This window comes from Tamandua tetradactyla, chromosome 6 (assembly GCF_023851605.1).
Source record: "Tamandua tetradactyla isolate mTamTet1 chromosome 6, mTamTet1.pri, whole genome shotgun sequence".
Classification (NCBI taxonomy): Eukaryota; Metazoa; Chordata; class Mammalia; order Pilosa; family Myrmecophagidae; genus Tamandua; species Tamandua tetradactyla.
In genome coordinates, this window is record NC_135332.1 from 167620672 (window position 1) to 167638181 (window position 17510).

At 32.8% G+C, this 17510-nt stretch overlaps 1 protein-coding gene across 7 annotated transcripts in view; it reads left to right on the top strand.

Moving 5' to 3' along the window:
- The window catches only part of TBC1D31 (TBC1 domain family member 31), a 110755-nt gene that overhangs the window by 40851 nt on the left and 52394 nt on the right, over positions 1-17510 (top strand). For 6 of the 7 annotated variants that reach the window (XR_013178465.1, XM_077167572.1, XM_077167569.1 and 3 more), the window contains 7 exons: positions 6124-6257; positions 10274-10407; positions 10734-10913; positions 12424-12656; positions 13950-14102; positions 15099-15234; positions 16615-16707. Coding sequence is in view for 6 of the 7 variants with exons in the window: in XM_077167572.1 (XP_077023687.1) it covers positions 6124-6257; positions 10274-10407; positions 10734-10913; positions 12424-12656; positions 13950-14102; positions 15099-15234; positions 16615-16707 (1063 nt within the window). In the remaining variant the exon portion in view is untranslated. The remainder of the gene's footprint in view (positions 1-6123; positions 6258-10273; positions 10408-10733; positions 10914-12423; positions 12657-13949; positions 14103-15098; positions 15235-16614; positions 16708-17510) is intronic. The other variant, XM_077167570.1, reaches the window with a different exon arrangement.

A 17510-nucleotide genomic window follows, 5' to 3' on the forward strand; every position in this document is an offset into this window, starting at 1 on the left:
ACATACACATACTTCTTCTGTGAGATTTTTCCATGTTTATCTCTAAAGGATAAGGACTCATTGCTTTTCCTTAACATAAGCTTGCTACTATTATTATACCAAAAAGAATTAACAATAATTCTTTAATATCCTCAAATATGTAATTAATGTTCCTACTACCCTTATAATTTTTTTATGGTAAACTCATTCAAATCAGGTCCAGACAGGATGTACACGTGACTTTTGATTGATATGTCTCTTAAGTCTCTTTTAATCTACAGATTCTGGCTCCCTCTTTTTTTCCTTGAAATTTATTTGTTGAAGAAACCTATAGAATTCTCCATAGTCTAGATTTTGCTGATTGCATTCCCATGGTGGGGTTTAATGTTTCTCTTTCTCCTGTTTTTTCTATAAAAAACCTGATAATTAGAGCTACAGCCTTGATGTGATTCAAGGGTCCCCCTACCCCCTTTGGTTTTTGGTTTTTAATATGCAAGAAAATTTTGTAGATGGTCTTCTGTACTTCTGTTAGGAGGTTTATAATGACACCTTGTCTCTTTTTGTGATGTTACTGGTCATTGATGATCATTGTCTAGATCCATTTTTTCATCAGAAATGAGCAAAATGGTGATAATCCAATTCTATCATTTTTTCTTTTTGAACTAGAAAATTTCTATTAAGGAAAACTTCCTGTTATCAACTATTTGGTAAGATAAAGCTAAAAATGTTTGATAGTTTTTATTTATTTACCAGGTTCCAGAGTAAGTTGATTACCTTGGTGCCTCCAAAAGTGACCAGTGTGTTCATTATGAACTCATGGCTTTAAACATATTTTTGATATGTGTAAACCCATGGTAGTTATTATTCTTAATGTCTTATCTTTGGCCTGTGGGCATTTTTTTTTAAGTTAGCTTCTGAGTCCAGTAATCTTTTGTATAGTTGGAAATTTTTATGATAAAATGTTTTTGGGTTTTTTTTCTTTCTTTTTTTTTTTTTTTTTTTGCATGGGCAGGCATCGGGAATCGAACCCGAGTCTCTGGCATGGCAGGCGAGAACTTTGCCTGCTGAGCCACCTTGGCCCACCCCATTTTTTAAAGTAGCTTTTAAAATACTCATTTTAAATTAAAAGAATATGGGTTCTTTGTATAATAATTAAAATAGTACAGAATAGCTTTTAAAGAAAGTTAGCACCTCCTCTGCCTCCAGTCTAACTTGCCAGAGAAATTTTTGGTTGATATGCATATATAATGCAAATAGACAAACACATTTAACAAAAAAAGATCATGTGATGCATATTATTTTGCCCCTATTTATCTTTTTCACTTTAAAATATATCATGAGTCTCTTTCTCTGTTGGTATTTACAGATCTACCTCACTTAAAATGTGCATGATCTGGATGTTTCAGAATTTATTTAACTCTTCCATTTAGGCAAATTTGTTTTTCAGACAATATTCCGGTAAACTTCCTATACATATTTGTGTGACTATTTTTGTGGATTAGACTTCTAGGTTTGAAACTACTAGATCAAATTGTATAATTATATCTAGAATTTTAAGAGGTAATCATCTAAAAAGGCTGTATATTTCCACCAACTCTAAGAAATGTCAGTTTTGCCATATTTTCACCAACACTAGATTTTATCATTATTATTGTCAGTCCAGTAGTCAGTCAATAGATGGGAACTCATTGGCAATATAACTTTAATTCTGTAAATATAAAAAAATATGCTATCTTTAGAAGAAAATTGTTGTGTAAGTGCATTGATTCCTAGCTTTTCCAGTAACAAAGATTTACTGAAATAAATTTTCTAGGCTTCCATTTCCTGATCTCAGTAATGATGAAAATCTCTCTCTCTCTCTTTCTCATAGAGGAATTTAGATTATCAAATAATAAAGGATATTTGAAAAAGGTTTATTAACTATAGTAGTTTTCTGTGGTGCTGTAATAAATTACCATACTCTTAGTGGTTTAAAACAACACAAATTTATTCTTAACTTCTCTGTAGGTCAGAAGTCTGACTTGGGTTTCACTTTACTAAAATCAGATTGTTGCCTGGGCTTCTTTCTTTTCTCGAGGCTCTAGAGGAAAATCCATTTCCCTGCTTTTTCTATCTTCTGGAATCTGTCCACATTCCTGATTAGTGGCTCTTTTCCTCCATCTTCAATGCTAGCAACTTTGCATTTCTCTGTGCATTTCTTCCATTGTCACATCTCCTTTTGCCCACAACCCAGAAAAGTTCTCCAATTTTTTACTACATAGGGCCCACCTGGATAATCCAGGACAATCACCCTGTGTCAAGGACATTAAATTAATCATATCTACAGGTCCCTTTTGCCATATAAAGTAACATAGTCAAAGGTTCTAGGGATTAGGATATGGACATCTTTGGAGGCCATTATTTTGTTCACCGCATTAACCATAAAGTGTAATTCTTAGAAAATAATTTATATTTATATAATAATGAGTGGGAGTTATCCTTAGCAAATATCAAAAACAATTATAAAGCTACAGTAACTGGAACTATTTGGTACTAGCAGATAAATAGATCGGCATACATTCCAGCAATAGACTAAAATACATTCAGAATTTTTATTTATTAATGAAAGTGGCATTTCAGATCCTTGGAGAAAAGATAGATTATACCAAACTTCTCACCAGAGGCTCCACATTCAACCAGCCACCCTCAGAAGCATAGCCAGAGACTTCTGTGCTCCCACAAGTAGGGCTTGTGACCCACTGACAGCTTAAAGCATCTATGGAAAACAGACCAACAGCCCAAATTCCCTTAAGATTAAGGGAGCTATAAAACCTTCAGATGGTCCCTAGGCCAGATAAGTCTTGAAATCCAAACTTACCAGTCTCTCCAAAAATATCAACCAGTTCCATCCCCCTATCCCATATCCCTTTTCAACATGAAAAAGTTAGAATGGGCATGACCCAAATATCCCTAAAGATTGGGAGAAGGATCAAAGGAGAAGGAGGAGTTATAACAGAGAAGTTAGGATTTAACAAGTGATTTTGACTACTGAATCATTATATTGATATTTCTTTTTAGTCTCTGGCATCTTGGAGCATGTAAAAGGAAAAATGTGAAACTGTGGGACCGTAATCCATACCAAACTTTGAAATCTGTTCTATAACTGCTTGTTAAAATGTACTTTGAAATGTATCGCTTTTTTGTATGTATGTTATATTTTACAATAAAAATGTTAAAAAAAGAAAAGGTTAAGGGAACTAGAAATCTCTGAAGGGGAAGTTGAGGCAGGCTCAGAATTAGGGTGGTGGCTGGCTTTTTAGTAGAGGACAAATTCAGGAGGCAAGGAGAAAGATATCTCTGAGGAGAACAGCAATAAACAGCACCTGGGGAACAACTGACCCCACCTGAGTGAGTCATCTGTGTCACAAAAGAGGAAGAAGGGGAGGGCAGTAAAATAGTTAATAAGAATTAAAAACAAAAACAAAAACTATAAAAGCATTTGTCCCACAGTATTAGGGCTTCTCGCCTCTCACCTCTTTCTTTGTGAGAGTGCCTAAATGTCCTCTCATACATACTCAATAAATTTTCTGCCTGCTTAAAAAAAAAAAAAAGATAGATTATGCCAAAAATGGCATGGAATAACTGGATTGCCATCCGGAAAAAAAGAAAACATTGAAATCAAGATAATTCCAGTTAAATTAACGATTTAATTTTTTTTAATGAAACCATAAAAATATTAGAAGTATATGTGGGGTTAACAATTATATGTATTTTATGGTGGACCAGATAAGTAAATATATTATAGATAAGAGCAAGTTTCTTACTATCAGAGAAAGAAGTTACAAATAAAAGGCAAAGACTAGAATGGATCTCATGCTGGTAGACTGGAATTGGAGGTGAGAGTTGTTAATATGTATGTAGGTAAATAGACACAGAAATAAATGTAGATGTGTGTGTATGCAGGTGTTAGTAAACATACATTTATTTCTAAGCTGTCTGCTGAGAGGGCTTAGAAGCAATGATACCCAAGTAACCATGAATATACCTAGTTCCCAGATCTTTGTTTCTAATCCCATTATCCAATAAAAGGAACCAGGACCCTTTGGAGAAATGGTTGATCATAGGGCTAGGGCAAGGAGAATACAGAATGAGCCTGGGATGTTGTACCTGAAAGTAAGGAAGTGCTCAAAAAAGAGGATAGTTGTGTAGACTCAAACTATCTCCCCCAAGATATAAATTATTTTCAAATGGAAAAATGGTAATTTTATAGTAGACCAACTCAGCACATAACCCTTTTAGCCAAGTGTTTAAATTTTAAATCACTAGTAATAAGGCGTACCGAGTATAGTATTTGAAATAACTAACCAGTATTCTGCAAAAGCATCAGTGTTATGGAAGATAAGGAAAGGATGGGTAATTCACTGATTGGAAGAAACTGTGGCAACATGACCAAATGCAATATAGGATTCTGGATTGGATCCTAGAACAGAAAAATGACATTAGTGGAAAAATTGGTGAAATCTAAATTGTCTGTAATTTAATTAATAGTATTGTACAATGTTAGTTTTGATAAATATACTATATTTATGCAAGATGCTAACATTAGAGGAATTTGGGTGAAGGGTATACAGGAAGTCTATTTTGGCAGTTTTTTGTAAGAATAAAATTATTTCAAAACAAGAAGTTAAAAAAAAAAAGGAAATCTTAAAGGTATTAGGAATCATTATAATCCCAGAGTAAGGGAAGTTTTTCTAAGCATGTGATGATCCAGGGGAGATTGATTAACAAGCTACAGATAAAAATCTCTACATGGAAAAAAGTTTCCAAAACAAACACATGTAGCTTTTATGCACTGGCAACAACATTCAGGGAACAGGGAGGGAGAGTCCCCATCTCCCCATCAGTGCACTCCTGTGGGCTGCAGACTTCCACCTGAGGCTCCAGTTCTCTGCTTCTCAGTTCCTCAGTTTTTGCAACCAAGTCCACCCTATGTGGTGCAGAAGACTCTCCCAGGTATTACAAGCAAAGAGCTCTCTTGGGAGAGTAAAGAATGAGAACTATTTGTGTTACAATGCTAGAGACCTGCCCACATCAGTGTCCACCATGTAAACTGTTATCTAAAGTTTTATCAAGAATTCAAAGAAGTTGTATGTTTACAGAAAAGTCATGCAGAGGATACGATGTTCCCATATACCCCCATGTTGTTCACACTTTGTATTGGCATGGTGCCTTTACTACAACTGATGGAAGAAAATTAAAATACTACTTGAATTATATAAAGAAAACACACATGTGAAACTTCAAAAATAGATGCAGAAGATATGACCAGCAAAGAGCTAATTTCTTTAATATGTGAAATCCTTGTGTAATTAAGCCTGAAAGAACCAACAACAACAAGAAAAAAAGCGTAGTGGATCAAACATACAATTCACAGTACTGGAAATACAATGTCTTTAAATATATCAAAAGATATTTAACCTCCTTATAAATGAGAGAAATGCTAATTAAAATTACACTGAAGTATCATTTCTTACCTAAAGCAAAGATTTAGATTTTTTTTTAATAAATAAATTGACAAGAGTGTGAGGAAATAGGCATTGCTTTACCCTGCTTCTGGAAGAATAAATAGGCAATATTTTTGTCCAGAATACTTTGGGCACTAGCTGTTTAAATTAAAATGCATATATTCTTTGGCCCAGCACTTCCTCTTCTAGGAAATCTACCCACATCTATATTCTGACATAGAGAATGATGCCCATACGATGTGCAGCATTGTTTATAAGAAAATTGGAAGCAACTTAAATGCCCAAAAGTAGGGGCCAAGTTAAGATGTATCCATACAAAGCTATGTTACACATCTGTAAAATGTCAGGAGGAAGCTCTGTATATACTAATAGGAATTATTTCTGAGATACTATTAAGTGTAAGATAAAAGGTACAGAACCATATTTATAATAGACTGCCTTTTGTGATTTGTTTAAAAGAATTTATACTTTGAAAAGCAGTTGCTTTTGGAAAGATGAACTAGATGATAGGGGTAGGAGGGGGAATTTTCACCAAGTATGCCTTCTGTATCAAATTTTTTTATCAAATGAATGTTTACTTAAATAACTTTCAATAATAAATTATTGTTTTCTTGTCTTTATTTCCTTATTTTATTCACAGAACCCTATCTGCATTAGCTCACTGGTCTGCCATTTTTAGTGACACACCATATCTTCCACTTTTGGCATTTCCATTTGTAAAATTATTCCAAAACAACCAACTCATCTGTTTTGAAGTTGCTGCTACTCTCATAAGTAAGTAAAAAGTTGTTAATGAAACTGAGTAGATTCCTTGTATATTTTCTTGATTTTTTTTTACCTTTAGCAACTTTTAACAGTTCTAGATTTCCGTGCCTTTTAAGTCAGAGTTTAAAACAGGCAGAGCCACAATGTACAATTTAGACATTTATACATAAACCTTTTATTATAAGAATATTTGGATAGTTGTATCGTAGGAGATAATATGATAAAGTAGATTTTGTTAGTAATTAGGAAGCAGAATCTTCATGTACAGAGTCAGTTATTCTTCACAGGGTTGTTATGAGTATGCACAGCACTTAGCACCCATGCCTATTCAGTGCCCAAATGTCCGCTGCTGTCCTCCCCGCCACCTGTAGCTAACATTTATTGAACTCTTCCCGCGTTCCAGGCACCGTTCTCAGGGTTTTGCCTTTATTGACTCATTTAATCCTCACAACTTTGCCATGAGGTAGATGTTATTATTTCCTTTTTACAGATGAGAAAACTGAAGCACAGAGAAGTTAAGTTGCCCAAGGTAAGCTTAGTGGCAGAGCAAGGATTTGAACCCAGGCAGTCAGACTCCAGAGCCTCTACCCCGGCTCTTGTGCTTACTGCCTCTCATCATCTCATCGTCATCACCTACACCAAACTGACCTTAGTGGGAAGAAACTTCAGTGACTGAAACAAGCAAAAAAAGTGAGCCAGTCTTTTCACTTTAGTAAACCAGTCAGTTAAACTGTTAGTAAATTGGATCCAAATTATAGATTGGTTTAACAAAATTAATCAGTGAATGTGGATATTTAATGTGTTTTTCTTGTACAAAAGAGATATGCATTTAATTATAACATAAAGTTCCAAAAAGTAGAAAGAAAAAATAGAGTTTGAAACATATGTTGTAACTGTTTTGGTGTATTTCTCAGTACACTGTTTTGCTTTATTACATTGTAATTGTTTTGATAAAGTTCTACTGATAATAAGAGAAAAATTGGAAAATATACTAAAGAAAAGAAAATTTAATATTCCCCTTCCCCAGAGATAATCTTTGATAACGACAAAATTTGGAAAATATACAAAAGAAAATTTAATATTCCTCTTCCCCAGAGATTATCTTTGATGATCGATGAATTCCTTATAAGAGGACTACCCTCAAATCATTAAATCTTCTTTGTCTTAGTTTGATAAATACCTATTTACAATGGGTTCATACCCACAGGAATTCCAATTAAGATTAAGAACGTGTGTTCGTTGAGGTTTCTTAATTAAAACATTCTTGAATGACATAATCTATTTCCTGCATCACACAGTATTTCATTTTATGAGTGTACCATAATTTATTTATCTATTCTCCTATTGCTGGACTTTTCCATACTTTTTAAGCAAAGACATTTATTGTTATAATCATTATTTTATTTATTGTTATATACATTTCTCCTACTTTTATATGCTTTGTAACTATTTTTATTGACTCTATGGCATTCCATAGTGTACATGCACTAGTTTAATCTATTGTTGGACCCTTAATGGTTTCTGATTTTTCAACTATTAAAATTAACAATGTTTCTTTTACAGTCATTTCTACACTTATTTACAATCATTTCCTTTGAGTAGATTCCCAAAATTTATTTTATTAGGTCATAAAATATGAATATTCTGATGATTGTCCAAAAGGGTTATACTATACTAGTTTCTCTGCCAGTAGTACTATTTAGAGTCTTAGGTATTTTAAAAGGAAAAGAAACAGATTTTTATCTAATTTAGGTAGTCATGCAAAGCTGTGTTTTCTATTTCCAATAAAATCTCTTTACATCGCTGAAATAGAATTATATGCTAAGGAAATGATTTTTCACTTCTAAACAAGCATACCTGAAATCTAAATCTAAGGGATTATTTATTATTGTTTCCTCCATGGTGATAAACATGAGCAGCTATGGATTTTCACCAAGCATCTCAAATGAGTTTTATTTAATAAACATTTCCTATACTTCAACTAAATACTAACACTCATTGTGATAAGCCATGGCTTTCATGTTTACAGTGTAGTTGGGTCTTAGAAGAAATTTTGAAGGAAAATAGTGTTGGGGAAATATAATTAAAAGCAAAATATAATTAAATACAGAAAACCTCTCCACAAAGGTGGAAAACAATTTTATTATTAAGAAAGCATTAAACCAGAATGTGATGCAAAAAGAGATTGCACAGAAAGAATGTAATCTCACCCCTTTATATAACCAAGCAGATATAATGCATTACATAGTGGTCCTCAAGTAAGAGGACTTGAAAGCACCATTCATTTATCACACATACTTCATTCACATGGTGGGCTTTGTGTTTGCTAGTTGTCTCTAGCCAAAGGAATAACAGGACTTATATCCCTCTAACAGGTAAGTACTTAAAATTTGGAACCAGATGCCTAAATTAAACTCTCATGGAAATGAGTAAATAAGGGTGCTATTTTCCTTGGTGTTTACATCTCAAAACTGACTACCAGGTCCCTTGAGAAAGACATTCCTGGGTTGTAAAGCTGGCAAAAGGTTTATTTAGCTCTTTCAAAGATTTACGTATATCTCAAAGGAACAGAGAAAGAATTTATTCTTAAAGTGTCCTTAAAACAGAAACAATTGGGGGATACTCTTGCCCTTTCTGCGCTTGGGAAAATTAATGTTTTTCTTTTTCAATTTGTATTTATTCTTATGAAAGTTATTTTTATGTATGATTTGGAACATACCTTAAAATTAATTTTAAACATTCTTTGGAGTGTCTTTTATGACCAAGAGGAAATTCTTAACTTTGGGTTTAGTAAAGGATCTGCAAGCAATTACCATTTCTCCTTATTCTCTTATCACTTAGTTCTGTCTTTAGATCCTCTAGCTATACTTTTATTGGGTGTGCAACTAAAGCAGAGTAAAAATACTTGAAAGAACACAAACTTTACTACATAAGACAGGGTTTCCTCTTGCTAGTGGGAAACAATGTTCTGTTAATGAAAGTTAAATTTGAATGAAAGGACCAGGACTTGTGTATATGTATCTCGGTGTGTGTATTTAATTTCCAGAACTAGCTGGGTCTGGAACATAGTAGTAGATACTAAATGTTGATGAACTGGATTTCCTTTTAAAGTTAACTTTTTTAAAAGCAGCAGTCTAAAGAAGTTGAAATATTTCTCCCAAAGTTTACTCTTTGCAAGCTTTTATGTGTGATTTAATTCTTAACTCAAATTGAAATACTCACTAATAAGTGAAATAATGTAATTCTAGAATTGGAAGGACCCTATAAACACATGTAATCCAATATTCTTCTCAGAAAAGCCTTCTTTACTAATTTGAAAAAAGAGAGAAGATCTTATTCTTAAAGAATAAAACCACCACTCAGTGTTTGAAACCAAAAAGCTGAATTTATTAAATTACTTAAATAATGGTAAGCCATGGTAGTTAGACATAGGCTTATGGAACAAAACAAATTGATGATCTTATATAGGTTTTTTAAAAAGAATTTGTTTGGGGGAATGTACTGATTACAAGCACAATTGAATTGAAGTCAGCCTTGGTTGCCTATTCGCTGAAGTGATTCTCCTTTCTGGCTTTCATAAAGTGCCCCTCACTGATCGGTTGGTTTTCAAAGTCAAGTTTACTGAAACAAGTTGATCAGTTAGACTGATTTAAAACCAATTCTCATGATTCCTTCTTACCATGGCTATGGAACAATCAACCCTTTCCTAGTAACAGGAACCATTTTGTTCTCATTACATACATTTAATGGCTAGGGATACAGTATATATCCATTTGATTTTATTTATTGGTCTCAATATGTAAGAAGAGAATTTTTAACATTTTTTCTAAACTTCTCAACTTTTGAATTGGGTATGAATTTCAGTAGGTTTGTGCTGATGGGCATGTTAATATTTAAAAAGTTATGTTTTCCTTGTTCATAGGCATTTGAGGGCTTAAAGAGTATATACTTTTAAGAATTGCATAGTCCTTGGATAGTAGAGGAAGTTACTGAAAGATAAATTTTCATTTTTTTTTTCTTCATAGTCAATTGGTGTCAACACTGGTTTGAGTATTTTCCTAATCCTCCTATCAATATTCTTACTATGATAGAAAATGTTTTAGCATTTCATGATGAGCAACTGCTGCAACACTTCATGGACCATGATATAACTTCCCAGGTATGAAGTGTAAGATTTTTATAATAGCATAACTTAGTTGGAAGCTACCATTGGTTCTGGTATAAATGAAACAGTATTTCTTTGAAAGTATGTAATAAGAAGCCTGCTATATGTTGTATTTTTAGCAAAATCCCATTTTTTTCTTCATTAAATGGCGTTCCCTGAAAATCGATAAATGAAGGGTTCAAATCAAGTTAACTCTTTTCATAATTATGTATTTAATATAATGACTTTAATAGCTTAAACCAAACTTAGTAGAGTATTAGCAATAATTCTATTATAACTTTTCCTAGAAAACGAATGAATTTTTTCCTTATTTATTTTAGTTATATGCATGGCCTCTTCTTGAAACTGTGTTCTCAGAAGTGCTGACAAGAGAAGAGTGGCTAAAATTATTTGATAATGTATTTTCCAATCATCCTTCATTCCTCCTGATGACTGTTGTAGCTTACAACACATGTTCTAGAGCCCCTTTGCTCAACTGTAACCTTAAAGCTGATTTCGAGGTAAACATCCTTGTTCTTAAATGATATTTTAGTTTCTAGTGCTGCTAATATACCAGAAATGGGTTGTGCTTTTATAAAAGGGATTTATTAAGTTACAGATTTTCAGTTCTAAGGCCATAAAAAATATGTACAAGCTTAGGCATCTAGAGAAAGATACCTTGACTCTGAAGAAAAGGCTAATGGCGGTCAGGGTGTCTCTGTCACATGGGAAGGTACATGGCATCAGGATGTCAGCTGGCTTTCTCTCCTGACTTCTGGCTTCAAATGGCTTCCCCAGAGGTGTTTCTTTCTGCATTTCCAAACGTCTCTGTCTTCTGAACTTTTTTCAAAATGGTTCCCTCTTGAAGGACTTCCTTAAGTTGGTTAACACCTACCTTAAATGGGCAGAGATACATCTCCGTGGAAATCACCTAATCAAAATGTCCCACCCACAATTGGGTGGGTCACATCTCCATGGAAACAATTTAATCAAGAGGTCCCACCCTAAACAATAGATCTACCACCACAAAATTGGAATAGTATTAAAAGAACATGGCTTCTCTAGGATATATAACAGTTTCAAACCAGCACAAATGGGGGTTCCCAAATTTCAGTTTTCAATGCAATAATCCATTTATATGTTGAGTACTTACTGTGGGCCAGGCAGTAGGACTAGGTGCTAGGGGTACGGTAGAGAATTAGGGAGATCAGATCCCTGTACAATTTGTAGACAGTTCAACAGGTAATCACAGGCACCTGTAATAATAATGGCTTCAGAAATGAATTAAGATAATATTGGGGTTTTTGTGCTTTTTCACCTTTATAAAGGACATTTAACGTTGACTAGTTGTTTGTTCTATGCATGATCTTATCAATGACCCATCTGGTCTGTGATAGTCTGGATATTTAATACAGGTACAAAATGGTAACTATCAGAGTTTTAAGATTTGGCAGGAAAGTAACTGACAGAAAGTCTTAGGGGTAGTTTTGAAAAGGAGAAACTCTTGGTAGGAATGATTAATTTTTTTCAAATGTTGTGGTTCCTGTCAAATTAAAGTTTGTTTTTACTTCATGATCACAAGATACGTACACATGTATATTTTAGAATTCTGATCTTTTAACAGAACAAGATAATATGGAAACATTTGTGTTTCTTTTTTAAAAGATCAAGTAGTTTATTTTCAGTCTTATTTTTTTTAGATTTGGGGGAAGAACTCCAAGCAAAAGAGTATACTCCAATGTTGAAGCACTTTTTTTTTCCTATTGTAAAGGAAGCCTTCATTTTGACAGTTTAGGAAAAGTTTTATTTCAAAAGTTTATAACACAGTTTTAGAATGTTATTAGATTTTAAAAATATGAAATTGGATCTTCATTTTAAAATTTAGGTTAAGGAAAGCTGCAGTGAATTTGCATACACAAAAATATCCTCTTAAAGACAAGCTCATATTTATATATTTTTAAACTCTTGTTTCTGTTCTTCCTAAGTGCTTTGTTATATAAATCCTGATTTAAATTAAAAATTTTCTTACAGTATTTTTTTCACCATCGAAACAACTTGGATATAAATGTTGTAATTAGAGAAGTTTACCATCTCATGGATACCACACCTGCTGATATTCATCCAGAGGGCATGCTTGGTGTTTTTGTCGCACTGACAAAAGGGCAATATCCAGTATTTAATCAATACCCAAAGTTTATTGTGGACTATCAGACACAGGAACGAGAAAGAATAAGGAATGATGAATTGGATTACTTAAGAGAGAGGTACTCGTGAAATAGTTGTTCCTTGTTCCTTGTCTGAAAGAAATGGAATCTGTTACATATATAAGCAAAGTTTTTTATGAATAATATATTTAAACTATTGAGTATTTGTGTAAAATCAGAGTTTGAAGGCTGAAAATATCTTTAAAGATATTTAATTCTTACATATAGAAGTAAAATCAATTACATATTCATCAGATAACATACTGTTTTTGGTTTTTTTCCCTGTTCTCCATCTTTTATTAGTTTCTTATGTACCTTTCCAGAGATTATGCAAATAATGGCAAATAAGAATATATACAACAAAGTTAGCATTTTGTATACTTTTATGCAGGTTGCTTTTTTCACTTAAAATGTATCTAGGAGCTCTCTATACTAGTATGTAGGGACTCACCTTATTCTTTCCTTACAGTATAGTACACAGTATTACATTTATGATGTACCATTTTCTTGGACAATGCTCTATTAACAGACATTTGAGTTTTTCTCTTCTCTATGTATTATTATCAATTTGCTACAGTACACAGCATATGTTCTTTTACATCCATAGAAATATATCAGTAGAATACATTCCCAGAAGTGAGATTGTTAGATCAAAAGATCAGAGTATTTGTAGTTTTGGTAAATATTGCCAAATTGTTCTCCATTAGGGTTTACAGAAAAAGAACACTTTTTTTTCTGGTTTTATGATTTGTCACATCTCTGTGAAGTCTAAAACTTCACTGAACTTGGACTTGATATGTGATTCCTGGCTCTTTTTTTTTGGTGCCTTAGAGATTTTTTTTTAAATATATATTTTTTTATTGACAAATCTTCACACACAGCCCATACATGTTGTATATCATTGGTTCACAATATCATCCTATAGTTGTGTATTCATCACCATGATCATTTTTTAGAACATTTGCATCACTCCAGAAAAATAAATAAAAGGAAAAAAAAACTCACACGTCCCAAATCCCTTACCTCTCCCTCTCATTGAGACATATTGTATTTTTTTGTCTTTTTTCCTTTTGTATGCTGTATGGTGAGATCACATTTCATTATTTTTCCATGTGACTATCCCGTTATTGTAGCAGCATTTGTTGAATTTTTGTTTGTTTGTTTGTTGTTGTTGTTTTTTGGTGGGGGGAAGTGCGTGGACCAGGAATCAAACCAAGGTCTCCCACAAGGCAGACAAGAATTCTCCCACTGAACTACCCTTGCACCCCTGACATACCGTATTTTCATGGTTCTTGGCCTTGTTAGAGTTTTCTTAAGAATTTTCATTATAGTAAGTGATACTATCTACTTAAGGCAGACTGTTGAAGATATGCAAGCTGAAGTAGACCAGCAAAGAGTTGAAGATGAAGCTTGGTATCAAAAACAAGAACTGCTTTGTAAAGCTGAAGAAACAAGGAGAGAAATGCTCTTACAAGAAGAAGAAAAGATAATACAACAAAGACAGAGGTGTTTTATCACTTAAAAAATTCTGGATATATGAGTTAGTTGAATAATTTTTATTTTATTTCATTTTTTCATTATATGAACAATTATAGGAACAACAGTAAATTATAGCATTATCCAGTTTAGTACTCCATTATGCAAATATTTGAGTTAGTAAAAAGATATTGTATACACTACTCTTCAAAAAATTGGTATGGAGTAAAATATAATTAATACTAAAGCTATCTGAATATGCTATAACATTGTGCTATTCAGAAGTAATACAGAATCATATGGTAACTTGGAGTTAAATTTTTTAAAAATATTTATTGTCCACAGTGGGTAGAAATGCTTCCTAATAGAGTACGAGATAAATCACCTTTAGTGGAGCATAATTTTTAAAACTGTGTTTTAAACATTTATCTGTGTGACTTCACAGTTCACACAAAATGAATATCTCTTATTATGCAATTCATACTTTGGAGGACAGGGAAAGAAGTATTAAACGCTTAATCAAAAATATGTTTATAAGGTAAAGTTTTTAAATTAATTAAAATTACAGGGTGAACATTGAGACTAAACCTAATTATTAGGAAATTCTCACTTTTATAAAAAGTGTTTATTGATTCTTATTCTTGGGTGGGACTTTTTGAAACATTTCTAATGTAGATTAGAAGAAACTACTGAATTAAGCCATTAGCCTTCTACTAAAATTCTAAAGAAGAGCATATATCATCCTTTAAAGCATTGGAGCATTTTTTGGTATTTTTCCTTTGAATAAAAGATATTGGTTGTATTGAAACAATCTGAATAGTACACCTGTTAGGCTTTTTGAGCATAAAAGGATAGCCAATTATATGTGAACCACTTGTCATCTTCATGAATGCAGACTTGTAGTACCAGTTAAATTGGGAAATAGGTGGGAGGCAGCCATTGTCGTGAAACCTAATATTTTTCTATTTAAATCTTTATTGGGAAATGTTTTATTTTTTTTCCTTCTGATGTGTTTTATACTGAAAGACTAGCTGCTGTGAAAAGAGAACTGAAAAGAAAGGAAATGCACTTACAAGATGCTGCAAGAAGGCGTTTTCTGAAGCATCAGCAAAATCAACGTGAAATGGAACTAAGAAGACTGGATGATGAGATTGAAAGAAAGGTTTGTATTTCTTATCTTAGTACTTATACATTATCCCTATCTACTTTCATTTTAAATGTGGTGAATGCTTTCGATTTAAACATTACACCTAGAGTTCACAATGAATTCTATTTTATTTTTTCCCTCAAATAGCTGTTCTTATTTCTTTTTGTATTTCATTAATTTTAAATATTTTCATTATGCTGGGAGAAACTACTCAAGTTTATCTGCGTCCTTGATGAAGTGTTGTTTCTCAAAAAATAGAAATATTGGTATCAATTAACCATTAAGTTAATTGTGAATAAGGGGAGATAGTCTTTTTCATATAAAAACTCACCCATGAGCAGTATAAAAACTTTCAAGTCCAAAATAAATGAGAAAATGAACCTTCTCCCAAGAGTAAGACAAAGTTTCCAGAGTACAGGGGAAGCTGTGAGATCCAGGGGCTGGCAGGGAAGGGAGGGTGCTTAAGGAACCCCACTCCACTAAGGGGGACATGTCTTGGGGTCCATTTCCCATGGATCAGGGACGCGCGCATTAGCTGTAAGAAGCAGTCTCCAGGTCGTCAGCTTTATCTAGGTAGTTTATTCTTTAATCTTTCTCTAAACCTGATCCTCCTGAAGACACACCTTCCCCTGCAAGTTTCTTCCTCCCACCTCTTCATAGTTGGCTTTCTCCACTTTGCAAATGGACGCTGGACATTCCACCCCTCCTGCGGCCTACACAGGGACATCTAGAATGTCAGTGTGAGAATGTGGCCTCAAGAACTGGGACCCTGGCCCTTTTGTAACTCAGGAGACTCTCTTTGTTTTGCAAGACACTGAAAGAGATCTGGGCTGGAACATTGAAATGTTAACTATTGTTTGCTCTGGGGTTTCATGTGATTTGAAAAATGTAATTATTTTCTCTTTGCTTATCTATACTTAATTGTGACTTAATAAAGAATAAACTTTTTTTTTTAAAAAGAGCCTTCTCTATTCTTCATGTATTTCACCCCCAGAGATAAACTGTTAAAAATGGTTAAATGCATAAGTTTTTCAGATATATTTCTATAGATAATGGAATAATTGCATTCGTATTTCCTATATTTATAAAAAATAGGATTATTCTTTATATATTCTGTTTTTGAAACCTGCTTTTTTATGATACATATTGAATATTTTTTCGTATTGGTGTATGTGGATCTATTTCTCGTTTTTATAGCCGAATGGCATTCCGCTATATGAATATGCTATAGTTTAATCCTTTGCTATTAGACATTTAAGTTTTTTGCAAACCCAGTTCCTATTATTTCAAATACTTTTAATGGGTTGTTCAAATCACATAATTAATGATTAATAGATAAATCAAAAAATTTTTACAAATTCTTTTTGGAATTCACAGTTTGTTATTTGACCATAGGTATACATGAGAGATCAAGAAATTGCTACCACGACCAAAGACCTAGAAATGAGACAACTGGAACTTGAATCACAAAAAAGACTTTATGAGAAGGTATAAATCAACTATTTCTTATATGAGAAAAACATGGTTTTCCTTTTTTAGACTGTATTTATTCATGATATTTAAATGTTTATTTTATTAGTTTTTAAGCAGTATATAATGTCATCCAGGATTAGAAGGTTACCAGAATGTCTGAATATATGGAGTTTGTCATAATTTTTAAATTTGTCTTTCTGTCTGCAGCGTTGTCTGCCGTCTGAGGTAGCAAATGTAAGCTTCAGGTTTTTTCTCAGTATTTTACCACCTCACTAAGTTTTCCTATGTCTGTGTAATAGAGACTGTCAAAATTATCCTAATATCACACAGGAATCTTAAAAATCAGGCAATAGCTATAAAATACTTTGAATTTGGAGCTCTGGATTCAAATCAGCATATATTTGCTTAATACCTACAATTCCAAAGACACTCAAAAGGGACTTCTGTTAATAAATATTTATTATTTTGGAAAAACAGTGTTTTTACTGTATCAAAATATCAAAAGAATATTTATATTTAAATATATTTCTTTTGTTACTCATTTATAAATTAATGTTGAAACCATACGTTTTAACTTCCTTCAGCCCTCTGAAACTCAGGCTTTGAGTTTGAAATTATTGATAACTTCAAATTCATAACAGGTAATATACATAAGATTTAAAACATATAGCATCCATAAATTTCCATACTGAACTTCTTTTACAACTCAACCAAGAATTTACCATTTGGTTAAATCTCCTTTGATTGTGAATTAGTCATAATTCATTTTGACCAAGCTAAAGTATACTTTTTATTATCTTTTTTTTGCTTGTTTTTGT